This window comes from Dysidea avara, chromosome 3 (genome assembly GCF_963678975.1).
Source record: "Dysidea avara chromosome 3, odDysAvar1.4, whole genome shotgun sequence".
NCBI classification, from domain to species: Eukaryota; Metazoa; Porifera; class Demospongiae; order Dictyoceratida; family Dysideidae; genus Dysidea; species Dysidea avara.
In genome coordinates, this window is record NC_089274.1 from 47,117,113 (window position 1) to 47,145,094 (window position 27,982).

The 27,982-nt window shown below is 37.5% G+C and overlaps 1 protein-coding gene and 1 long non-coding RNA gene across 2 annotated transcripts; both read right to left on the reverse strand.

Moving 5' to 3' along the window:
* Window positions 1–240: 240 nt before the first annotated feature.
* LOC136251331 (uncharacterized) lies at window positions 241–27,214 on the reverse strand. Its single transcript, XM_066043772.1, has 12 exons — window positions 27,099–27,214; window positions 24,382–24,500; window positions 4,223–4,687; window positions 2,968–3,387; window positions 1,858–1,919; window positions 1,599–1,813; window positions 1,250–1,534; window positions 1,045–1,198; window positions 900–992; window positions 733–846; window positions 592–677; window positions 241–535 (listed from the first exon to the last, which is right to left on the reverse strand). Exons 2-12 carry the CDS (start codon window positions 24,470–24,472, stop codon window positions 373–375), a joined length of 2,148 nt encoding a protein of 715 aa, XP_065899844.1. The 5' UTR covers window positions 24,473–24,500; window positions 27,099–27,214; the 3' UTR covers window positions 241–372.
* On the reverse strand, window positions 15,122–15,610 carry LOC136251362 (uncharacterized). Its single transcript, XR_010699051.1, has 3 exons — window positions 15,342–15,610; window positions 15,231–15,281; window positions 15,122–15,183 (listed from the first exon to the last, which is right to left on the reverse strand). It is a non-coding gene; the product is annotated as an uncharacterized lncRNA (long non-coding RNA).
* Window positions 27,215–27,982: the final 768 nt, after the last annotated feature.

Sequence of the window (27,982 nt, forward strand, 5' to 3'; positions counted from 1 at the left end):
ATGGTAGTATATAGTTTGTGCATACTTTATAGGTTTGTACCTGACTGTACTGAAATTTGACAAGTCTCTTAGACACATTGTAGTTATTCAGCAGACAGTTTAATGTAATTTGTTGTCTGCTACGCATGTAACATTATTTTTATGTCTGCAGAATAATATCTTCCAACAATGTGAATTCATTGCATGCATTCATTTCTAATTCACTAGAGAAGCTTTGCAACCGTATGAAAGACTGCCGTGTCTCCCATTGTTTTAGAATACAATACAGATACATTTTGATAATGCATGTATACGTAAACAAAATTCTACATACTGTTAGGTGATCAGTACATGACCAGTGCAATAATAATAATAATGTTAACAAAAACACTTTTATTTCATATACAATTTCTGCAAATCAGTGTATTGGTGTTCTCCAGTGGAAAGGACAGCTCCCACTCTAGTTCCATCGTCTGCTTGTAACTGTGACTTATTCAAACTCTGAAGTGTATTTAGCACTTGTGTTGGCTGTGGACGATCTTTTGATTCAGGATGCCTGTATACATGCATTATATCATATGTGTGGAAGTGATTATGTGATTGTATCAATACCAGCATTGGAGCATCAGTTCATATATCGTTCTGGGACAACCAGGAGGTGGAGGTAGTCTGTATCCAGTTTTGATAATGTTCAATACCTTTCCACAACATTGGCAGACAGTAAAATAATTGTTTCATCCACTAACACTGTACCTGCTTCTTGCTGATGCTCTCAAATGGCACATGACCCAAACTCCATATCTCATACATTACACATCCAAAACTCCACACATCACTTTGTGTTGAGTACTTCTTGTAGAATATTGCCTATAGACACAACATGCTTAGTACAACTAATCATCAAACATGCTGTAATTCACCTCAGGAGCACTCCACTTAATGGGTAATTGTCCGCCTGACATGTGATAGTATGGGTCGTCCTCAACATCTCGTGCCATTCCAAAATCAGCAATCTACAGTGGACCCAATACTGTAAATTAATGTGGTAGTGCTCAGTCACCCTACCTTACACACATCATCACTTGATACTAGTATATTCCTAGCAGCCAGGTCTCTGTGTACAAAGTGTTTGTTAGCAAGGTAGTTCAGTCCTGCTGATATCTGTCTGCAGAAGTTTAGCAAATTGTCTGGCAATTGACTACTTTCTAGGTAATCTTTACTATAATAGAGTTGATAATTAATCAATAGGAAACCATACAAAGTGACTGACTTTGATTTAATCACTGATAAGATCCTTTTCAGGTCTCCCCTAGTCATATACTCCAGTACAATCATCATGTTCTCCTCTTCAGTCACTACTCCATGTAACTGTACTACATTGTTGTGTTGAAACTGACCCATAATGGCCGCCTCCCTCAGAAACTTCACCCTGTCTGACACTGAACATTTTGAATTGAGTGTCTTCACTGCTACTTGTATAGGATCGGCAGAACCATCAGTCCATGTGCCCAAATGGACTACTCCAAAGTGACCAGATCCAATTTTCTCAAGTATCCTTGAAATCACAGTATTGCAGTGTAATGAGATACATACAATAACCACATTGTAATGCCACTTACTTGATGCTTGTTGCTTCAATTTTATAAACGTCTTTAGTTTCAAACCAAGCATACAACTTTTCTTGTTGATATCCAGGATCAACATAAATGCTCCTAGTTTTTAAAGGTTGTTCATATACAGGAGAAGTGGCATCAATAGGTGCAGAGTATGGTAAAGTGTACTGGCTTGGTTTTGCTGTAGATTTATTTGCATCACCCACACTGATGTATGCATTCTGTAATGCATCAAATAAATGCAAAGCTGAAATTTTTAACATACTTCATTAACAAGATCCAATAGTTTAATTGATCGAGGTACCACTCCATCATCCTGCATCGAATCTGAAACAATCAATCTACTAATTTTGCAATATAAAATCAGAATGCTGGCACTTGACAATAAAGACATCAGATCAAGCATTCATTATTTTATTAAATAAATTTAAATGGTCAAGTAATTTAGCATTGCACTATAAACCTTTCTATGTGGCTAGACCGGCTATATGGTACATCAAGACACATGGTAGTGTGTCATGTGGCCAATAGAGCTGGCATGCTTCGCCATAGATATATTGACAAGAAGACAGAAAATGCAATTATCACATATATGTATATAGCTCTAAGCATGATTTTTACTTTGCAAATGCTTTCTAGCTTCACATATCAAATTTGAGTAAGATTACTTTATGCAATATAGGCCCTCAAAATTCGGCTTAGTTTTTCTTTGTTTTGGAGGCTAAGTTTTATGTATCTTCTTATTTTGCACAGTTTACAAAAATCAAAAAAGCAAAATGCATTGCTCAATTGCCGTAAAAGTTGGCTTACGTATCAAGACTAATTCATGTACATACTAAATGTGATGCAAATCTGATGGGTGTTCACAGATTAGTAGACAATTATTTGTATTAAATAAGACCAAAATTTTTGTAATCCCTGTAGGGTAAACCACTCATAGGAATAGTTTGAAACTCAGTATGTGCATAGGTTAATTACCATAACCCAAACCTTTTCTGGTTAGAACAAATTTCACCAACAGCTACAGAGAAAACCAAACTGATGTACAATCGCAAGGTCAAAATACTCTAATTAAACAGTCACCAAGCAAAAAACTGAAACCCATGCAAAAAAGCCAAACTGTATAAAAAGGGTACAGCCTTCAAAAGCCTGGGTGAAAAAAGTTGTGAAATCAAAGGTGGCGGCCATGAAATTGCTGAATTGATGCTAATAATAAATTTACACAGCATCTATCATTGACATCATTGCAGCCATTTTGTAGCTTCCACCTTTGATTTCACAACTTTTTAACCCAGATATTTGAAGGCTGCACTGTTTTACAGCTTGGCTGTTTAAGCATGGATAATGCTATCAGAATATGAATAAATTTTCTTACCAACTCTAGATGTGTGTTTAACCTGTTGACAACATGTTATCATCTCCATCCTTCTGAGGTAGTACATAATTAGCACAAATACAATTATTATAGCAATACAAACAACTGCTACAACAATTCCACCAACAATTGCACCAGTAGAACTACTGGAGCCACTTCCACTATCAAAAGAAGTTGATATGGGAACAGTCATTGAAATACTACTCTGTCCAGTAATAGTGGATGTTGAACCACTGATAATACTTGATGGTATTGTAATCACCGTACTACTTCGTTCAATAACACCAGTAATACTTTGTTCAATACTATTTTGCACCACAATTGTGCTAGTACTAAGGTGCTGTTCAATAATAGTAGTAGTACTAGTCCCAACCATGACTGTACTAGTAGAGGTAGTAGTGGGTGGATCAGTGTTGGGGACTATACAAAGGAGAGAGAAAACATAAATCAAAATGTGACCAGATTTTACAAAACTGGCACATAAGGCAAAAAACAAACCAACATGACCAGTGAGTAGCTACACACCATACTATTGATTTTAAGCCTCAGTATTGTTGAATGTATTTGAAGCTGGTTTAAGAGCTGCTTTTCTGGGTGGTGTGGAAAGCTCAAATGGTGATCTCTGGCCTTGGTAAGGATCTGGCTTGACTACAATCAGTGGTGTACTGCTGTTACAATTGATCAAACATTTTCTATGTTGATTCTACCGCATATCAGGCTTATCAGCCACTAAGGAGCTACCACATCCCTGTACCATCCTTTGAAGTAAGTTTAGCTATTAATGAGGTATACATGTAAAAGCAGCCAAGCTTTTAAAAAATATGCGGCCTACATACATTAGCTTGGGTGAAAAAAAGTTGTGAAATCAAAAGTGGCAGCCATGTCATTGCCAATAAACTTTAATAATGGCTATGCTTGATCTATTATAGTCACAGTAATCATTCAAAAATAACCAACAACCTCTAGTGGTATCATAAAGTTATATAGCTAGAAATCACCATTGGCATATAAAGACAATCATAATATTATTCGTTTATCAAGCTTACCAAGCCATCAAGTTATTGGAGCACTAAGTGAGCATACAATAGTTTGATCATGAAACTGCCATGAACAGCAACCAATTCTAAAGCAGTTATTTTACATATCCAAGTGCTACACTATTTAGAGAGCTTCAATAATCACCTTAGGCTTCACCTCAGTGACTAGTATACCCTTCCTCAAGATATTTCTGCTGTTGAGCAATACACATACTTACCTACAGAAACTTCGATGGCAATGTTAAACTCAAATGTAGTTCTACCATCTAAAGTTACTATGCCACTCTGGTTGTTTTGATATAAATGAGTTATCACTGAATGGTTGTTGGATTCATAAAGTAGAACATCATTAGTAAACACTCCAATTATGTCACCAGTTTGAACACTAAATTGTTGATCACCACTAATATTGTGTACTAGACACCGTTGTCCTCCTGCTGGTATTGTGACCTCATTTACTCCAATCATCATATATGTGTCAGAAGAATTAATTAGTCTCCAGATACTAGGATAAATTGTCGTTGTTGTAAGTACTTGTAAATAACAATACTGCCAGCTATGAACTGTTCCATTACATGTAACTTCATATTCTGGAAGTAGGTATGTCCTGTTTCGTGGTGCTGCAGTATTAGTGCTACTGAGCTCCAGTGATCCTGTAGTGCATGTTTGTGAATGAGCATGGTCTGGAGAGAAAAATAATCATTGGATTATACATGCCCATTCAAAATATTATACATAACAGACTTCTATATTGCATTATATACAGAGCAGTGTTATTTGAGTTAAAATTAGTGCAATTGTCTATGATTAGACATTTAATGGTTTCAACAGTGCTGCATGCATACTTATAATCATGTCAAAATGTAAGTGCACTTATCAATAAAGAGTACCTTGCATAATATTTTTTTCCATACAAAAATTTGTTTATAGTAGACTTGCAGAGTAAGTGGAGCTTCATGATTTGAACTCAAGTAAGCTATTTTTTCAACATTTTCCATGTATTTTTTTTTTTACCTTGCGGTGAGTAGCTTAGCATCAAATTTTGAGGAAATCATTACGAAGCGGATAAAAGCACCAATTTTTTCCTGAAGGTTTGTTGAAGCATTTGGACCATGGGTGCCATGCCCCAAATTGTTATTGGTCACAGCTTGTAGCAAAAAATCTAAATACTCTAATAGAGCAGTCAACCACTAGCAGATATACTGTATTGTACATATCTCCTTTAATAAGCTGTAGCTAATAATTTATCTGTAAAAACACAATAAGAACAGTCTAAATGTCTTAACAGACCTTCTATAATATATAATATTACTGGGGAGGATGACCCCAGACCCCAGAATGGCATCCAAATCTACTGTATTATTCAAACTTCCGTTAATTTCATTTCCAAAGTTACCTTAACTTTCGACCCGTTTGCCCTTAAACTTGTCAATCTCATGGTAGGACAGCATATCGTAACAGTTTACATCTTTGGTGTATATACTTCCAACGAACATTTATATGTGACATAAATTACATTGATGATCTAGAAACCTATTATGCTGGGTAGTTTGTAAGCATTTCTTGAGTTTTTAAAAGTACATTCAGCTACTGCATGTCATGGATAGTGTATAGTAATTGATTACATCCTCCTGGAGTTGGTCCACCACAGCTGTTATGACTATACAGAATGTACCATGCAATTTTAGATGGCATGATAGAGTGTCACATGAATAGACAGTCTACAAAGCAACCCAAGATTCAAAAAGATGCATGTAGAAACGTACAGTGTATCTCGGCAAACAAAATCTATGTACTTGGTTATAATGGAGGTACTTGAAATGCAAAGTAGTAAACAGACTGTATTGTCCATGTGGTTACTTCAGAGCTTATGATCCTCCATGCAAACTAGTTTTACTACTGAACATTGTATCACCATGATCTATTCTAAAATGGTGGTGGCTCTGTGGTGCTTAATATGCCACATGGTAATAATACAGCATGCAGACAGGAAAGGTTTGCAGACAGGAAAGGTTTGCAGACCAATGCAAAGCAAATGCTTAAATTGAAAAGTCATATCCATCTTATTGTAGTATAGTGCATCTAATTAGCAACGCATAGCCAATTGTGGCTCAAACATTGATATAGATTATTAGTTTGCTTAGGCACTGGTGCTTTCTCTAAAATATAAAGGTAATTTTGAAAAACAGTCTATGTTACAGACTCTTTCCAATATTACAACGTAACTTGTTTTTTCAAGGGAAAAAGCAAGAATGTATATTGATTTTGGTGGCAAGTGTAGTTATAGCAGCCATCTAAGAAAGCTGCCTAGATTCTAGACAATTTTTCCAGCACATTTAAACTTTTCGGCAATGTGAAAAATTTAGTATTGTCTTTATGATGAGCTAGTTTAAAGTAGTCTCGCCAGCCAGCCTGTATTTTTTCTTTTGTCTTTTGGTTTGGACAAAAGATTTGGGATTTGGTTTTTTATCCCGACCAAATGACAAAAGAAAAATACAGGCTGGCTGGTGAGACTAAGTTTAAAGATGCAAGGATAGGCTGTTCAGCAAATGAGTTGAGCAATCTACCCTTGCATCTTTAAAATAAAGACAATACAAATTATTAATCTTTTACATTGGTCGAAATTTTAACAGGTCCTGGTTATGATGTACAAACCCTAATTCTGTGTGGGTTGGTAACAAAACGGCCATCAAGTAGCCCCAGCATAGTACATTAATGGTATGCCATACACTTGAATGTGGAGTTAGTTTTCCTATTTTAATTAAATTATATTTGGCATTCAATAATATTATGTACAAACTTGTCAAATGAATCAGTGAATTGTAGTGAAAGTTATCTTTTGCATGTATGCAATTTGCAATGAGTAGTCTTCTCTATGGGTCTAATGTTAACAGTTGTTACCAAAGTTAACCAAACTGCACTGTATACATGAAAACTATATGTGACCAGATTTTACAGAACCGAACCAAATCGCACATCAGGCAAAATCAAACTAACACCACCAGTGGATAGCTACACTATCGTACTACAAGTTTTGACCCTCAGCACTACTCAAACTACACGAGGCTGGTTTTAATAGACGTCTTTTCTGGGTGGTGTAGAGTGCCCAAATGGCGGTTTCAGGCCTTGTGAAGGACCTGGCTTGGCAAGAATCAGTGGTTTACTGGTGGACAGCCTTATAATGTTGGCCAGACGTGTTCTCTGTAGATTTTGCCACATATCAGCCACTAAGGAGCCAGCACAGCCCTGTAATCTCGTGTCTGGACTCCAATCGTGGTCTGCCTCCATTTTGAGGCCTATCTTTTGCCCTCCCCGCCACCCCCCAGCCTCCACCCCTTTGTGAGCACTCGTGATACTACTTCGCTCGTCTAACTGCTCAGATTTTCTATCTTATTTGGCGGGAAACTGTACAAGCAGCTACAAGTACTGGAAGTGGCTTGAAAGGTAACAGATTGATGCATCTTTTGTGTAAATTTCATATGCGTGCTTGCTATCCTTGGAGAGTTATGCTGGCTTCAATTCTTTAAAACCGTTTATCTCGAAACTTCTAATGTGCGATTTGGATCGTTTTTCCAAAATCCAGTCACATATATACACTGTAACTTGAGACAAAAATTGTGTATTACACTATATTAACTAGTCCAAATGCCTGTCAATGCATTGACCACAGTGCAGTTGTGAACATGCATCTTAAACATTGGTATTAACTGTCACTAACTGGTCTAAGAAGGCTACTCAAATTGCACACATGTAAAGTTAACTTACAGTGTCATTTGCTAATTCATTTGACAAGTCTGTACATATTGAACGTAAAATATAAAATAGGAAGTGCATTTCACTCCATATTCAAGTGTATGATATACTGTGAATGTACTATACTGGCATTACTGGGACTACTTGATGGCCATTTTGTTTTCAGCCCACACATAATTAGGTTTGGTGGGCACCCCTTCTAACATTGATAAGTACACCACAAAGAACTTGTTTACCAAAAATGGTGCTTTTATCCACCCTGTAACAATAATTTTGCTACGCTACCCTACTAATTAGAGTATTTCAACCCAGCGATGTACAGTTGTTTGATTTTTGCTTTGTAACTCTGTAGCTGTTACTTCTTTTTTAAGAAGAAAAAAAATGAAGAAGAAAAAGATTGAAACTTTGGCCATTTATACCTCACAAATGGGTGGAGCAAATTTAATCAAATTTGCTGTGTGGCTGGCGGACAGCTATAATACAAATATGGTGTACTTTGGAGAAGGACCATGGAGCTATGTAGATATGAAAATCACGTCTTCTTTCTTCCTGTCAATATACACATGGCATAACACACTAACTTTCTTGGCCACACGACACACATACTCATAATTTCCCATGTACTGTATTTTCTTCTGATCAACCTGTGCATACTGCATCAAATGAAAGAACGCATGGCGTTAAACTTATTATAAAGTTCATTGCATGACTGAACATGCACCTCGACTACCAATATTGCTGATATGTGGAGTAGTTATTCTGCTACAACATTCTGTCCATTATTCAGCATAGAGAATGTCCTCTGCAATCATACTAGTCACTACAAAAGTTGTGGATAAAAGTCCATGATACTAGTATTGTAGCTTTGGTGGTAGGCAAAAAGGCAAGTGTTAAGCTGTGATGTTGAACAGTGAAGAAATCAAACCCACAGCATTTACTATGGCCGAATTGTGTGACTTATGCTTGGCTGAAGGTATCGGTCAATTAGTCAGTCACTAATTAGCTAGCCAGTAGAAATTTCAAATTTTCAATATTGTAGCAACTTGTGCATTTTGGGTCACTCTTGGCATACCTCACCAATACTGCAAAGTTATTGTGAAGGAATAATCAAGCTGGCTTTTGAGTGATATTTTATGTAAGGAATGTACAAATCTTTGTGGTACATACTGCACAATATTAAGTAACTGAAACAGGCTACCTATGATTGCTATGAATAATTGCTGTCGATGTTTAATTATGGGCTATTGCACTAATCCCAGTATCTGTGCTATTTTAGAGACCTGAGGAATGATACATCAATCACCGAGGGAAAAGCCTGAGGTAATTATTGTACCATTCTGAAGATCTCTAATAGTGCAGATAGTTGCAAAACCTATTGCTCAAGTGGCTCTGGTCACAGCTAGTCATGGTGGTTTCTTGATTGAATCAATGCTTCCTTAGTGCTAAAATTCATTGGTAGGCTTCCTAGATGAATACAATTATAAACCAGCAATGATCTCTAATGACATCTGTATACACTAGCAATGATTACTAGGAATTTGGCAAAATTTAAAGCATATGACACACATGACCAAAATATTGTCAATTTGACCATATGAAAACATTTACAGAGAAGGCCAATAATGCTAAAAGGACTTTTGGCATCAAAACCTGTCCTCTTGTCTGACCAAGGTCAAACTCAACTGTTATAAGAACCTAGTAAGACCAATCTTCAAATATGCATCAGTAGTTTGGGAACCACATGTCGTATGTGGTATACATAACATCTGTTGAAACCACACGTGCAAAATGGAACGGTTTATTTGTGGCGACTATTCTAAGTACTCCAACATATGTGACATGTTAGTACCCTTGCTGTTTCCCACACTGGACCAATGTACAGAGACAGCGAAAGTTGTTTTCTTGTATACTAGTTTGTTTATTTTTAGTACTATATAACTCCAGGAACTTATGAGCTGCTCATAAGCTCCTGTTAACTCCAATACTAGTGATCATTTCTCAAGATTTATTGAGTTGCAGATAAATCAAGACACACGGTAGTGTGTCGTGCGGCCAAGAAATCCGGTGACCACACCGTGAGTATATTTACAGGAAGAAAGAAAACAGCTTTTTCACGCATGCATAGCTCCATGGCCCCTTCTCCAAAGCACACCATTTTTGCATTATAGCTGTCCCCCAGGTAGGGTACACCACACAGCAAATTTGATTAAATTCGCAACAACCATTTGCGAGATATGGGCGTCCAAAATTTCGTTTTAATTTCTTCGTTTTTTTCTTCTTATGCCGTATGGGGGGCTACGGGGGCTTCGATTTATTTTCGCACACTTTGCAAAAATTGCTATAAAATGCAACCGTGTAACTCGATTGCCTCGATCTTTGGCACAAATTAAGAACGTGTAACGGTGGATTCACGTACCAAGTTTGTTGTAAGTCTGAGTAATATTCAAGGAGTTATGGAGGTTTATTCACGTAAAAACAGATCAAACTTCTGTCACGGCTACAGGGTAAACCAAGTATAGAAATAACTTGAAAATTGGTGTGTAGATAGGCTGATCATCGTAGCAGTGCCTTTTGATAGTTTGAATAGTAATAGAGTTACAGCGACAAAGTTATAAAGCAAAAACTAAGCAAGTGTAAAATCACGGGATCGAGATACTCTAATAGAGCAGTCACCACGGGATAAAAAAGGTGTGCAAAAAATGTCGAAAAAAAACTCACCAGAGTTCGAACCAGGGACCTCCATACCTACCACCTGCATCCTTAACCACTGAACCACTGCTACCTTGACTGATCACCTAACTTAATTTCTGCTTTATAAATGAAATTTCTAGTTGAAATCTGCTTATAGTCAAACGTTTGTAATTTCATAGATCTACCAATAGAAGTTCTAGACTGTTCTAGAACATTCTATGTATGCTCTATTAGAAGTCCTCAAAAGAAAATGTGCACTCTATTAGAGTATTACAATATATTATCAAATATTGAATTAAATCATGCAATGAAATACATTTATAAGTCTGTCTTCAATAATCATCATTGTATCTACATAGAAAAGAAGAAATGTGAGTAAAAACAAATCTCAAAGTCAGCCATAGGCTGGTTTTGGGGCCTTGTAAAGTACAAAAAGGAGTGAAATCCACACAAAAACAGCCAAGCTGTGAAAAAATGGTGCGGCCTTAAAAAGCCTGGGTGAAAAAAAATTGTGAAATCAAAGGTGGCGGCCAAGAAATGACTACAATGATGTTAATGCAAAAAATTTTAATAATGGCTGTGTGCATTGTTAAAATTTATTAGCATTAACATCATTGCAGCCATTTCTTGGCCGCCACCTTTGATTTCACAACTTTTTTTCACCCAGGCTTTTTAAGGCCGCACCATTTTTTCACAGCTTGGCTGTTTTTGTGTGGATAATATTGACACTTATAAACATTCCTTCTTTACATTATCAATTAATGCTCTTCTAATATTGGTTAAATGCAAAGAAATTATAGATCTTAGGAAGAGTGATTTCTTAATTAGGCACTTGCCTAGACTACAAGCTGTCTATGAATCAAGCCACCACCCTGTCTGGGATTTTGCTGATAGTTTCAGTTTCAAGTTATTGATTCCTTACTTCACTATCTTTCTGTGTAGCCTTCTTGTGGGTCCCAGAGAATAGTTACTAATCAGGACACAAAATAGTATGTTGTATGGCCAAGAAAAGTTGATGTGTTCGGGTTTGTGACAGACAAAATAATTATAGGAACCAAGAAAATACATTTTTCATGCATTCGTACCTTAATAACAGCAAACTAAAGTTGCTCACAGCTTGGCTGTTTTTGTGTGAATTTATGGAATTATGAACATTCACACAATAAGGAGATTTAAACTAGAATATTCAGTGAGATAAACAGTTAAGATAGCAGTGGTTCCATGGTTATGGACATGGATGTTAGATATGGAGGCCGAGGTCCTGGTTTGAACCCTGGTAATTTTTTGACATTTTTTGTGCACATTTTTTACCTGAGATGATTGCTTTATTAGAGTGTCTCAGTCCCTCAACTTTACGCTTGTTTAGTTTTTACTTTATGACTCTGTAGTTGTAATTCCAATGTTCTTCAAACCATCAAAAGGCACTGCTACAATGATCAGCCTATGTATACCCATGGTATGGCATACTGGCTTTCTTGGTTGCATGACACATTACTGTGTGTCTTGATTTCATAAATCTACCAATGAAAATTCTAGAACACACACATATTGTATGTGTGTTCTATTAGAGTATTATAATAATATTAACAAATATTGATGTAATACAATACATTTACAAGTCTGTATTCAGTAATCATTACAGTCGATTTCAGGTTGCTTTAAACATGTGATTGCTCGAACACATGAGCTATCTTCTTTCAACCAAGCTCCTTTAATAACGCAACTACATTTTTCGCCTTCTTAGATCATTAGACAATGCCAGGGGCATACTGAGGTAGTTATTCAACACATTTAAGCACTGCACGTAAGCATTCACATGGTCATGTTAAAAAATCACATGTGCGAATTGTTCAATTGCATTTGCAAGTAACCTGAAATCAACTGTATTGTGTCTGTATAGACAAGAAGAAATGTAAGCAAAAACAAACCCTAAAGTCAGTCATTTGCTGGTTTTGGGGCCTTATTAAGTACAAAAAGAAGTGAAATCCACATTAAACAGCCAAGGTGTGAAAAAAAGTGCAGCTTTTATAAACAAAAGTTGTGAAATCAAAGGTGGAGGCCAAGAGTTGGGTGTAATGATGTTAATGAAATAAATTTTAACAATGCATTAAAATTTATTTTCATTAACATCATTGCAGTGGATAATATATGTATAAATTAATTTCAAAAGAGTACAATTGTCTCTGAAACTGTAGTCTAGTTTATCTGTAGGAAAAAAATGATAGACAAAAGCCAGCATACCAATTCCATGACCATCTTCTGGTTAACACGTTTTGACGGTGGAATTGAATTTTAGAGACCCTTCTCTACAAAATGTAGCCCCCAGGTCCTTCCCAAAAATGTTGACATTTTTTTCCAGGGGGTAGAATTTAAAATGACCACCAGCAAAACAACTTTTGATAGCTAAAATCTTAAACAAGGACACTTTTCTGAGCAAGTCAACTATCAGGATTCTGATTCTGTCCTTGTTTTGGTGCTATGATGTCATTAAAACTCTAAAATTCAAAGTAATTAGATGCCATTATTAAATAGATACAGTAATTAGTATACAATACTACAACATCTCATTTAATCAACAGTCGGTTTCACTAAAGCCTGAGTCAAATGGATCTTCCCTTCTCTCATCTAACGTATCTTCATTCTCCTCACATCTGTGTTACTCATTTCTTCCTGGTGTCCTAAGGATTGGAAGAGCGGGAAGAGTATGTCGAACAGCATGGCAGTGACCATTCACCATCCCAGCCATGTCCAATTGGTGAAGGTTGTTGCTTCAATGATGGGTGGAGTACTAGGTGTGTTAAGTAGTTTGTGTGAAGTAAGTGCTGGTGCAAACAAACTGCATCTGGAGGAAGACAAATGAATGACTTTTTTCGTTGCCTTCCACTTATCAGCTCGAACCTCAGCCATAGAGCTACTTTTGTATCTCCATAATAAATCACATTTCATGTAAACTTGAAGAACTCATCTATGATACTCTCCTCAAAATCAAGACTGTCTCCACACTTTGAAAGTAGCTTTTGTGCAGCAACACTCTTTGCCACTTTGTCATATACTGAATACTTGCCCTGCCATAAAAACTAGAGTTAGCATCAGTAATATAATAGAGCTGTACAATGCAACTTGCCATCTCCTTAGTCACCTACAAGATAGTTTCCTGCTTTCTCTTAACACCAAGTATACCATGAAGCTGATGAGAGATGTACGCTGCTGCAACAAATAAATCTGTATCAGTGGCATCAATGACAACTGGGCCACTGTAGCCTGACTCACGTAAAACAGCATAAACAGAGAAGAGGATGGTATCAGCCTCAGACTGGTAAAAGCTGTATTGATCCATGTTTTGCTGGGTTGACATGTTAGTGCAGCATGATCTGATGGAGTAGGTATCCTTAACATGGTTTGTTTGTTCCACAGATAAACACTGATTACGGGAAACGCAGTTTCTACTATCTTGGAACTACATTGTGGAATGCTTTTTCAACAGCCTTATCAAACAGTACGATAGTACTGTTTAAGTAGGGATCGGGGTGGATTTGGCGCGCGCCTCAAATTTCGATCCCTCAAAAATCATCCTAGAAATATCTCACACAGCAAATAAACCTTTTACTAAAGAGTCTTCAAGTTTCTAACTTTATTTCTAGCGTTATATATCAGGAAACGACTAGAAAAGTGCTGGAATTTTATTTTTAAAAATCGCTAAAACAGAAATTTTCGTCTGCCTGCCAGCCTGCCTGCCTGCCAGCCTGCCTGACCACATTCGCAAGGCTACAGGCCAAATGAAGCAGCGAAGGATCACCATTCTTTGCCACAATATTTAACTCGCTGCTGGGATGTGCCTTTTCGGGTTCCGACGAGTGTCTGCCTTCTGCGCTTTGCCTTCCCTTTTATCTTCAATTACGGATCGTCTTCTTCTTTTCTAGTCACGGAGGCGTTAATAATTCGTATCGACACTTTCCTTAGAGCAGCCGTATTCGGACGCCACAAAACTAATAACGGATTCCGTACTGTAAGGGCAAGTAGATGCCTGTATAGCAACACTTGCAAAGCGATCAAACAGCCTAGTGAAGTAAGAACACACTGCCACGTCCTTATCAATCAGAGTGCGCGCTCGTACTTAACGATCAGTGGACCACGCCCATTATTAATGGTCCAGCTGTAACTAATTGTAGAAAACAGGAGATAGAAACCCTGCATGCCTTTCAATTTAGTAATTGAGCAGCTTGCATAAAGCAAGCAGCAAGATCGAGATACTCTAATAGAGCAGTCAGTGCCAAAGATCAATAATAGTAGGCATTCCAGTATCCGAGATTTTTTAATAAAAAAATTCTCCGTATATTCCCCAATAGAACCCTGGCACAAAATGACAACTCGTGTTTAACTTGGGATTGCTCCGTCGTCTGAGCTCCAATGAGGATGAAAATCGCTGTGGGGTTTGTCCACACGCTGATCATCATGAAAATCTTAGTTTTATCGTGCGCGTTACATATAAGTACGTTTTGTGTTGTTTTGTAATCTTTTCAAGCCTTGTAATATATGTAGAATACTTTAAAACTTTTAAAAACGTACTGTCGGGTGGAAGGTAGTCACTGGTGCTTACTTTAAAGTGCGTAGTTACTTCACTCGGGTTAGCGATTTTCAGCTCCAGAGCAATTTTCTAATGGCTGAGTCATCAGCTCAAAAGTATGAACCACTTCAAAGTCGGCATAACAATGCCATAATTGAACCACAACTCCACCTTAGGTATTGTTGCATCATTGTGGCACCTCCACTTTAGTTGTTTACCTTTATAAGTTGTTAACTTGATGTTTTTACCAACTTGAGATAGCCACTTGCCTATATGGGTATACACCATTGTATTGAGAAGTGTGCAATAGGTGAAGCATATTTGCTCACCACAAAGTATACAAAGATCGCTGAGATCCAATAAGACCTGAAGTTACTCTCATTACATGTACAAACTTGCAGCTAGAAGCAACTGCAGTTTCAAGATAGTCCAGATTGCTAGATGGCTTCCTGATTCAATTGTGCCATTTTTCCCTTTAAAATGTATGGGGAGCCCTGGAGAAAAAAATGTACCTTTTTTCAGTTTTTAAGCACTGTGCATGCCAAAGTAGCTAATTCCAACCCAACAAACTATATATTTCTGAGATCAGCAATCAATACTCTATCTATTGAGCATATAAAAAGCCCGTTTTTCCAAAATTTTAAAATCGGGCTGGAATGCCTAATAATAGCTATATACCTATACCAAAAAAGTTAACAAACTAGTGAATTTAAAAATTGTTAATTTAGAAATGGAAGTAGGGATCAAGCGATAAAAACTACTGAAACAAGTGATTTGAATGATGGCAACTATTACAACATAGCTTTGTGGGGAAATCCCTACTTTGGCATTGAACATATATGGTGACGTGGTGAGATATCAATGTAAGGATTTCCCCACAAAGCTATGTTGTAATAGTTGCCATCATTCAAATCACTTGTTTCAGTAGTTTTTATCGTTTGATCCCTACTTCCATTTCTAAATTAACAATTTTTAAATTCACTATATATATTATGACCCAACGACATTTACTCAATTTAAAAATACGTAGTTATTTAAGAACAATTTAGTGATGTTTGTACATAGGTAATTACTGTATATGTGTGTGTTTATTATGTGACCGGATCTGCGAAAAGGGGTCTTTATAGCCTTTACAAATTCCTAAGTTTGACTACTCATAACTCCTTGAGTTTTTACTCTGTCACCTTCATATTACACTATGAAATAGTACTATGTCAGGAGTGCAATGTGACCACATTTATCAGGGTGGTACCATGTTCACAATTCAATTGCAAGTTATGGGTTACCAAGTATGCACAATTGGAAAGGCTATAAGACCCCTTTTCACACATATGTACGTTGTGTGCAGGGCATAGCTGAAAAACAGCTTCGGCTGATGCTACCTCCTTGTTAAAATAACAATTGAAAAAAAAATCCACATTTCTTGTAAGATTAGCCAGGTAGCTAGCTGCCTATCGATATTTGCAGTCATCTTTTGTTGCTGATGCCACAAAGTGGTGTCTTAAATGCTTTGGCAGAAAGAAAGGGATCGTCTAGTTTCATGTAAATATTGGGAATATGTGCTTTACCTTGTACCCACAGGTCTTGCCCATCATCTTTGGTTGAGATTTCTGTATAGGGGTCATTCACACAATGATACAATGGGTATTATTTGGAAAGAAAAATGATAGATATCACCTTGTGGACATAGTCTGACCACCTGTTATAGGAATGCCATCTTGCATTTGCCAATCTTCAGTTGATGGAGTGGCCATTTTCCAGATTATGTCCATGTCTATGATAGTGGTTCTTGTAGAGTTATTGGTTGAAGGGATAGATTTTGAATGAGTTTGCTCTTCTGAGTTTTCTCTAGGTACAATTTGCTCTACTGAGTCTTCTAAGTCTTCTTGTTCTGAGTCTTTGTATAGGTACCATTAGAGTTGAATAAGGCTAGACACTCATCAATAGCACAACTCTGGGAGATTCTCAAGTTGACTGACTTCAACCAAATCAATAACTACACAAAAAGCATTCTGCTCCATTTCAAAAGTTCTCACTTTGAGATCCTCTCTAGGTTTCTCATGCTTGGCTCATTGACAAATGTCAAGCGTTTGCTCAAAGGGACACGTTCGTGGAGAGAAATTTTACTGAAAACTTAATGAAGCTTGTCAGTTTAACCCGGTCAGCAGGTCTTACCCTGTTGTGAGCAGGTTGCCACCGTCAACAGATGGTGGTTGTTTTGGTAGGTGTGCAGGGTTCCATGGATTCTCCTATTAATTCTCAAATAGGCCCCTTTTCAACAATTTTACATGATGTATACAGCATGTTTTACTACAAAGGCTTGGAGGTAGGAATGCTTGGAGATTCTAACATTCTCTGAAGCCACAAGAACTTCTGCATGCCAAAGAAAGGCAACTGCCTTTCCCTCCAAGCCATAGGAACCGTAAAACCTCAGGGATATTCCCTGCACACCCACCGCAAAGAATGTCCTCAAATCAAAACGATTTCCAGGTTGGTGTAAATGTTTGCCGCATCGCACTGAACTATGTTGAACTGCTTGTGTCAAATGAACCATGTTGAACCGCTCTGGAGTGGACCTGCTAGGGATGGTTCGATCTAGTTCTACATACCCAATATAAACTGTTGTGACCTTGCAATTCAGCTTAGTTCTAATAAACAGAATAAGATGTGAAAAAAATACAGCTAAAATGCATATGGTGACTGTAATGATGAAATGAGGCGAGCATGAGTTCTCCTGTGCAAGTTGCTCACTCCTTAACCCAAGTAGTATAATTATAAGCACTGGTAACAGGGGATCAACAAAGGGTCAGGTTATGCTCCCCTGGTAAAGCTAGACTGACTGTGAGAGCAATTTAAGTTGTTAGTATTGTATTAAAAATTTGCTTGACTGCATGTTGTACAGGGTGAGTGTTCTATATTAGGGTGACTACTCCACTAGAGTATATTGATCTTGCTTGACCAGTTTCTGAAAAGTAAACCTCAGTAGCTATCCACTTGGAGCTGCATCGGATGGACTCTTACTATGTACACTATCAGTTGAACTAAATAGCATACAAACCCTGTCAATAGATGCTTTCAATGCATCTAATGGTCCAACATAACTTCCAGTTCAGTGACTTCAGATACAAATACCTAGTGAGGCGGCTGCCTCACCTGCCTACACTATAGCTACACCTCAGCAGGGACACAATTAATATGTAACTGATATTGGATCAACTATAGGTACACCTGTAGTAATTAGAAGGTAGATTCATTGTCTGTACTAGCTAGCTCTATAAATGCTTCAAAGAATCTGCTCAAAGTGTGGTGTAAGGAGGTTTGTACTATGCATTATGCTGACTATGAAGCTATAGGTTGCCATTGGAGAATAATTGGACTTGAAGTGTTGTGCCATTATGATTTAAAATGAAGACTGGTGTTGGGTTATATAGTCTGTGGGAGGAATAGTAAACATCGGTGCTGCTCAGCATTATAGCATCTCTCAAGTAGGAGACACTAAACCATTCATGTAGAGTACTGCACAGTTGCCTGGAGTGTGTGTGTATGTCCATCCCATTTATCCCTCAGAATCTGCAGTCACAGATGAGGTAGTGGAGCTGGCTGGTGGCCGTAAACAAAAGAACAAATGCAGGTTACCATGGGAGATGTGGTCAGCTGTGCTATTATTGTACACCTGCTAAGTGTCTACAGGCTACACCAATCTCGAAATTAGTAAAACAAGAACCACAGGCTGCATTACAAGTACGGGGCAGCTATATAGTGTCTATTCACAGCAGTGACAACTCTGGAATGGTCAAACTCAAATTGTACCTGACTTCTTCCACAAAGCTCAAACAGTTGGATTTTTCTTTTTTACAATTACTATGACATTATATTTGGACCCCATGTAGTGGTAGATGCCATTTCTTGTTTTGTTTTGCTTGCCAAAACACGCCACAATCTGGCACCTCTGTTTGAATCAGATGATTGAGAGTCCGAGAACTATTGTTCCAACAAAAGTAGACTCAACCCAATCCAATCAGCTAAGGTTTGCCACTAACACAGATCAGTTCAAACTTTATCATTCAGAAGTATATTTAGTGTTGGCTGCTGTTGCATACATGCGGAACATTAATGATTTGGCACAACCAACAACCTCCACGGCTTGCTTTTCCTACACAATCTGTCCTACACCCTAGCCATAGTATATAAGTACAATTCAATGCCCCTGGAATGCCTTAATATTTGCAGATTAGAAAAAATTGTATACAAGTTGCACTACCCATTAGAGCTGCTCTAGACAGTCCAAAGTGTACATAGCTCCACAATACCTTATCCAAGTGCCCACCAGATAGGGAGTCTACATACCAAATTTAAAGAATTATCTTCCTAGCCATTTCTGAGATGCAAGCGGCCAAAGTTTCGTTTAATTTCTTTGTTTTTTCTTCTTCTCCACTTCACACACAAGAAGTAGAAATCTAGTGGAAGCAACAGTCGTGAACAATTATACATAGTGTGTTTCCAAGACAATTTTTTTTTTTGAGTTTGTTTACAAGTTGCAAGATAGATGGTAAAACACTGGGGTCATTTGAGTGATCAAACTCACTGGGTGTTGTTTGGAATGGCTAAGCTTGCTGGCCTCATCCCAGGTGCAACATGCTTGGTTTTGTATTTGTCAATTCTCCCTCTTATATCCTTTTAATTAGCTTGGCTAGCACTGGCCATAGTCTCTGTTGTATCTTTGGTATGAACAATATCTATGAGGTCGGGATCCTTGAAATGGCCGACAGGTTAGAAAATTGGTAATTAGGTACCTCACATAAGCTTTTCCTAACCAAATATCATCACGTGAATGGGCAACATGTGCCATGCCATTTAAAACATTTATTTCCTTCATTCACTTAAGTATTACGAATACAAAACATGTTGTCTGTAGTCACCTTAGTAACACACAAATACATTTAAGTTATTATGAATATATAGATGTACAAGAATGACTATCTCCAACTGCATATGAAATTACCAATATGTGCAATTATATCTACACACATGCATGCGCATAAGTATTATATATATACACACACACACAAATATATATATAAATAGGTGTTCTATCCCTTTAGGGGAGGGGGTGTGGGGGCAATACCTTTTCTGCACAGATGAAAACTCTTGTCACCAGTCAACACTGATTGCCACTTAAACTCAATTGTCACTGTTGCAAGTTACACCCTCTGCCAATTATTGCAGTTTGTATGCTAATGAGGAGGCACTACGGAGGCACACACATTCACCTAGCGGTCCATGCTGGGGCACTGCGGACCCTGAGACCAAGGAGTATTCATTATATTAAGGTCCCAAACGGCATCTATGGAGGAGTGGAGGTGGTCACATATTGTCTGTACCATTACCTCAGACACACTTATTTGTTGTAAATATAATACATGTACCAGAATGACTACAAATGAAAATACTAACATCTAACATACACTATATATTACACACACACCCATATTAGTATGTATCAGTGTTCTATTCTTTTAGGGGGGTGGGGGTGGGGGCAGTACCTTAATCTGTCCAGGTGAATGCTCTTTGTTACCGATCAACATTGATTGCTTGTTGCAAATTACCCTTCGCCAAATTATTGTAGTTTGTATGCTAATAAGGATGCACTATGGAGGCGCACACATTCACCCAACGGTCCACGCTGGGGCACTGCAGACCCTGAGACCAAGGAGTATTCATTATATTAAGGTCCCAAACGGCATCTATGGAGGAGTGGAGGTGCCATGTAGCACCATGTGTTCTAACACCTCTCCACACGCCTTTTTCTTGTAACGCATGCGCAATGTTATTCTCCAATTATTGCCAACCCTTCTCACGTGTGTGCCTGCCCAATCTTCCCCCTAGTCATGGTGGAGCTTCGGGTTAGTCACTATCATAATACACACACGCATGCTTGACTGCAACATTAACCTAGTTTAACTAGTTAAACTCCATTTAAACTCAACATCAAGCAGGCAGGCAGGCAGGCAGGCAGGCAGGCAGGCAGGCAGGCAGGCAGGCAGGCAGGCAGGCAGGCAGGCAGGCAGGCAGGCAGGCAGGCAGGCAGGCAGGCAGGCAGGCAGGCAGGCAGGCAGGCAGGCAGGCAGGCAGGCAGGCAGGCAGGCAGGCAGGCAGGCAGGCAGGCAGGCAGGCAGGCAGGCAGGCAGGCAGGCAGGCAGGCAGGCAGGCAGGCAGGCAGGCAGGCAGGCAGGCAGGCAGGCAGGCAGGCAGGCAGGCAGGCAGGCAGGCAGGCAGGTCCCTTAATTTGTAACATTATTACAAATTAATTGACATAATATTGCTGCCATTTCTTGGCCACCACCTTTGATATCACATCTTTTTCATACTAGATTATTTTCGGAAGGCCGTACTCTTTTTCACAGCTTTGCTGTTTTAGATTAGATAAATAAATACAACTGTAAGGCTCATCATATAAAAAAACTGTGAAGGGGGAATAAATGATTCTGACACATTTAACTCTCACTCTTTTTTCCTAATACATAGTAACAGATTCACTGTGAAAAAAGAGGGATATAAGATGGTATTTCCAGTGACTTATTGAATACAAAAAAGCTTGATATAACCTGTAGTATACTAACAATCACATTTAAGGCTTTAGTTAATGTGTTTAACATACTGAAACCATATATGTGATGGTATAGTGTGGGCATTATATTTGATATGAGCTATTTTAAGTAATGTGGTAAATAAACTGAAACCATATATGTAATAATATAGTATGCATTATACTAAAGTATAACATGAGTATAATACAGGATTTATATTAAGGCTTATTTGTATTCAATAAGCCACTGGAAATACCATCTTATATCCCACCTTTTTCACAGTGTTTCCTAGTGCTTTTCACTGCAGTCTTGTACATAGTGCTGGAGAGTTACAAAGAGACTTCGAGACTACTATACACAGATGATTAAACATTTACTAAACAGACCTTTATCTGACAGTGGGTTGCTGTCATCAATGCTGTGCCTATTGCCTATATCACTGTTTATGGCTCACTAGACAACTAACAGTTCTGCATGTTATACTGGAATTGCTGCACTATTTTTCCAGTTAATATCTTGTGATTTGCTCATTCAGTTTGATAAACTACCAGTGGCCTGTCTACTATCCTCCACACACTAATTAACATGTTAATAGGCCTAATACTGGTACCTCATTAAATTTAGGTAAATAGCTACAAAAAGAAACAAAAGTTGTGACTTTGAATGTAATGCTGTGTGAAACAAACACTGAAGAAATGGAGAGAAAATTATGCATACAAGACACAAGGCAGTGTATTGTGCGGCCAAGAAAACGGGCACACCACACAATGGGTGCATTGTCAGGAAGAAACAAAGAGCATTTTTTACGCATGCATAACTCCATATCCCTTATCAGAAGCACATAATTTTGCATTATAGCTGTCCATCACCTTTTGCACCTCACATTCCAATTTAATCAAAATCACTATTATGCATTTGTGAAAAACAAACCCTCAAAATTAGGCTTAATAATTTGTGTTTTTAAAATTTCATTATCAATTTTCCTGGGGGCCTAGTTTTCGTTTCATACACTTCACAAACATCAGTATAAAATGCAAAAATGCTACTCAATTGCTGTGAAAATTGGCATACATTATGGGGTAAATTAAAGTACCAAGTCTGTTGCAAATCTGATAAATAATCATGGAATTACAGATGAATATTTGCATAAACTGAAAGTATACCAATATTGTTTGTCATGCCTGCAGGGTAAATCGCGTAAGAGAATGACTTGAAAATCAGTCTGTGTAAAGGTTATGACGATAGCTTAAACCTTTTGTGGTTTACAAGAAATCACCATAACAGCTACAGAGTTATAAGAAAAGCCAGCATAATGTAACATTGCTGGTTTAAAATATACTCTAATAGAACAGTCACCAAGTAGCAAAAAAAAGTGTACAAAAGAGTTGTCCAAAGCTCAAACCAGGATCTTACATACCTAATTCCCAAATTCTTAACCACTGAACCATTGTTGTCAGTTGCTCAGCTTTAATTTCTACCTTATAAATGAAAATTCTAGTTCATAACTTCGTAGACCTACTGTACCTATGGTGTGTTCTATTAGAAGTCCTCAAAAAGTACACTCTATTAGAGTATTACAAATAATACACTTGATCACATAAACTCTACAACACAATACTATTGTAACCTTTCTGTCTTTCAGAAACATCATAATCATCATTATGCTTGTGAAAGAATAAATACAAGCCCCAAAATAAGCCAGTTTATGGGTGGGTTTGGGGAATTTAAAATAACAAATAGTCACATACACTACAATACTAGTCTAGCTATTGTAACTTCTTAATCATCTTTAAATTTTGTGCTAGTAGATGAAGAAGAAATTGGGTAAAAACAAGTCCCAATACCAATTTATGGCTGGCTTTAAAACACAAAAATTTATACGAAAATAGCTAAACTGTAAAAAAGGGTGTGGCCTTAAAAAACCTGGGTGGAAAAGGTTGTGAAATCAAAGGTGGTGACCATGAAATGGCTGCAGGGTGATAATGCCAATCACTTTTAATAATAGCTAGGAGTGTATTTAACATCATTGCAGCCATTTCTTGGCCGCCACCTTTGATTTCACAACTACGAGGCCTGTACCATTATCTTTCAGTGTAATGCTTGTAAACCCTGAAGGGAAGGTAATTTACACAAAGTCTGTGGAGAGTCACCACTTTTTTTTTACTGAGGCCTCTTTTATTTACTTAGGCCTTTTTTATCCAGGCTTTTAAAGGCTGCACCATTTTTTTACAGTTTAGTTGGTTTTGCATGCATATAATTTATCTCATCAGTATAATAGTTAGCTACATTGTGAATGAATAGTAGGCATATAGTTTGGGGCCTAATAGTAAAACCAATTAGCGTAATGCATAGGTGCCATTTTGGAAAGTGGACTCAGAGGAACAGAAAATGTGAATAATATATACAAGATATTGAGCTACTCTAATAAAAAATAAAACTTGTTATAGGAAAAGAGCAACTAAAGATGAAGATACTAACAAAACTGTCACACACACTATTGAGTTTGAGATACTTTAATAAACACTGATTATATAATACCGATTATAAACAAGCTATCAGCATAAATAGGTGAGAAAATAGAATTCCTGGAAAGAAAATAAGTGGAAAAAAGGTAGGCTCAAGTAGAAACTTACACTTTATTATTATTATATATGTCTACCTACCCAAAAGGATATATGTATTACATTACTAGTAATTTCAGGAATGTTTATATAAATTACAAAAGTCGAAAAGTACATTCAACATGCAACTATTAACTTTTAAACAGAGAAGTACAACTTACATGGTATGAAGATAACTAGTAGCACAAACCACCAGCACATCTGAATGTTGTACAATGATACATGAGGATATCCACCATGTGATCTTGCCATGTTGTTGTAGTGATGACCACTTTTATCTCTGCATAGAAGAGAGTTGCACATATATATCATAGCTGACCTCCATCATTCCTCTAATACTGCCCTATATTACTTTGTCATGGCACACTTGGTCCTGAAGACAGTGGGCAGTATTTGGGCATAATGGACTCATTATCAAGTATTGTTGTTTATCATTTCATTGTTTTGACATGCTATATTACTAGAAATGTTTAATGGTGAGAGAACCACCTGATCAATGCCTTTATGACAATGAATATTATAAAGGGGAACTTTTATGTACTGTATGCCTGGCCTTCAGATCTAGTAACCTTTGCACAAGATGTACACTTGCGCCATTTATATACAGATGTATAGTATGCAGAGTTATGGAATTCAGTTCAAATATTATCCACACAAAAACAGCCAAGCTGTGAAAAAATGGTGCGGCCTTAATAAGCCTGGGTGAAAAAGTTGTGAAATTAAAGGTGGCGGCCAAGAAATGGCCGCAATAATGTTAATGCTAATAAATGTTAACAATGCACACAGCCATTATTAAGCTTGTAATTCTTCACAATGGCTAGCTAGTTGCATTTTGTATTATTAATACGTCAAGGTTCCTCGGTATAAATGTTTTCCTTTTACATAATTTTCAAAAATTAATCCATGCATACGGTAATGTAAAAATATAAAGTATTACTATATACAGAAGGTTGCACAAGTCACCAGTCCAGACCCTTCCTCTAACAGCATTATCTGGCCATTGATTTCCATTATCTGAATGGTAGTAAATGGTTGTTTTATTAGAGTATTTATCTTAAGTGTGCATTCATTGATCAGGGCTCTGTATATAAATAAATGGAGTTCATAATAAAGGTCCAATTAGTCCAAACTTAATTATAATATCTAACTGACAAATGCATTCTGCTGGTCAAATTACTTGATGATTACATGACTTTAATGCTACTACTAAGTAAAAGTAGTGCATGCTATTTATTTAATTATTAATTCATTTAAAATCCCTATGACTGGCTCTCCCTCCTGGCTGATTACAGCTCTACCATTGAAGGTTTCCACTTTAACAAACAAGAATTTTGCATCTATGCTATGGATGAATGCTAACTAATACTCCTAGCAATTGTGAGATTGTGGGGCACCATTCTTTTTTCAAGGGGGCACTTATAATGAAAATGCCACCTTGAGAAAATAGGGTCTGGCCATAAGCATGACCTGTTTCAAAATTGATAGAAAAAACATCACTAGGATGTTCAATTACAATACCTCGGACACATGTGACTATACATGCAAAATGCACAGTACAAACATGGCAAGGAAAATTGCAAAAAAAACCAAAAAAAAAACCAGAACATGACGTACAAATTAGAGGTGTGTGATTATCTAGATATATTCGATTATCGAGATATCATAAGACTTATCGACATTAGGATGATAGGTTTATTAATCTAGATAATAGCAAACTTCAGTAAATTATTTGTATACCTGATGGTGTAGGCACCTCCTGGGGGCTCTAACTCTCCTAACACTTGGGGGAACAGTGTTAAGACTAACACTTTTCACTTTATTATAGTCTTCAAACTGCAATTTATTCACTTTACCGGTTACAATATTATCAGTTTACCCAAATAAATAATTGTTTCAGTTATCGAGATAATGTTAGGTAATCGAGATAAATTCAAAGGAAATATCGAGATATGTCTAAATTAGTCATCGCACACCTCTAATACAAATGAACACACAACACTAAATTCTTTTCAGCATTTGCACAATTCCAAATGCAAGTGGCTAGCTTGTAGCAAAAAGAGATAGTGAGAATTTGACAAACTTCTTCACCTTGGGGAATTTGACAGTAGGATTTGTCAAATCCTTTGTATTGGGGATGCCAGGATAACAACGATCATGAAAACAAGTACATGTACGTAGCTATATAGCCATTATAAATGTTGACAGATAAAACTAGGAAGCAAAAAAACACACACACCAGTCAGACTCTACGTCATTGCAGTATTTCAGTTGTTCGGTGCACTGTTTGTACTGTATCTTCACTAAGCGGCCATGGAAATTGTGCTAAGCTATATCACCAGAAAGTGTAGTTATGTTGTGCTTTTGTATATTGCTTACTTTGTTTTTGTACTTGCATGTGTGTAACTATGCATGTGTATACTCTGGAATGGAAGAATGGCCTTAGCTGAATTCCACAGTTTAAACAAATAAATCAAATTAAATAGACAATGAGATGAGTTAATTTACCGTAAAGCCAGAGCAAAATAAACACTGACAAAACAAACAACAGAAATTTAACATTAATATGAAAGAAAAGGAAAGTCTTTGCCTTGCTCAAACAGTGGTCTCTGCCCAATCCTGTGATGATGGAATAACGGAATTGTTGCCATTAACTACCGATGCAATATTGCTACCGGCTACGTTGAACATCAATACAATAGCAACTTTCTGAATCAAGGCCCTATTATCCCCAAACTTCTCCATTACCCGCGGGAACCTATCCGCCGCACCCAGATGAGTTGATTACCACAAGGCGGCCCCACCCACTATTGTTTACATAAAGTAGAAGTTTTGGAATGGCCGCTATAGCTTACACGAAATTAAATGCACTACAACTTACACACTACTGATGCTAACGATCCACCACTCTCCGCACGATCCTATTATCTTCAGTATACGGATCCTGGTAGCTACAGTCACCTGATTCGTACAATTTTAGATGCGCACGTGCCTCATTCTGACCACACTTCAGGCCGCGCTTATAATGGAATAATCCAGATATCTCTCCTACTGTCCTTAACTCTCTATCTGCTGCTAGGGCTTCAGTTGCCAACGTACATCGTACTCATGTTGATTATTGGAAATTTTTATTATTTTTTTATTTCATTTTTTAAAAATTTTTTAAAATGCACACACAAACAGTTCAATCAGACAAAGGGAGCTTTCCCTCACACACCGCCAGAGGGAAGTCTGTCAGATCTCTCTGGGGCCGACCAGCAGTAGAATGAGTTTGGTAGTTTAGGCCATTTTATGCCAGACTCAATTGCCCAAGTAGCCAATGCTTGTGAAGTGACAAAGAAGACTATAAGATCACTGTTTGAGCAGGCTGCTTCCATTGCTGTCTCCTGCTCATACAGGCTTTTAAATCCCAGACTGGGACCTATTGGTTTGCCTAAACTGAACTTTTCTGCATGCCATAATTATTATTTTTGTATTGTAATTTAATAGTAATTAAGTTTCATTAACATTTAGTTTGTTAACTAATCATGTACATTATACTCGTGATTGAGGTTTGTACATTATACAATAATAATAATAGTGTAAGTCTTGCCAGGGATCCTGTACTGTCCGCCCAGTGCATGGTACCCCTGAGTCTAGACCCCTGTACTTAAGCTGTCTCATGGAAATGGACTGCTCGCATGCAAATATGCCTGAGACCAGGACGGGAAACAGAGAACTTATTTGGAGTGGCCTAACCGCCTGGTTGTTACTGATTTAACTAAT

What these genes read in the sequence shown, in the direction of transcription:
- LOC136251331 (XM_066043772.1), bottom strand. Translation starts at nt 24,472, where the DNA reads ATGGCAAGATCACATGGTGGATATCCTCATGTATCATTGTACAACATT. An exon ending in ATTGAAGCAACAAGCATCAA is followed by an intron (nt 1,535 to 1,598) that starts GTAAGTGGCATT and finishes TGTGATTTCAAG; the next exon opens with GATACTTGAGAAAATTGGAT. An exon ending in TTAAGTGGAGTGCTCCTGAG is followed by an intron (nt 847 to 899) that starts GTGAATTACAGC and finishes TTGTGTCTATAG; the next exon opens with GCAATATTCTACAAGAAGTA.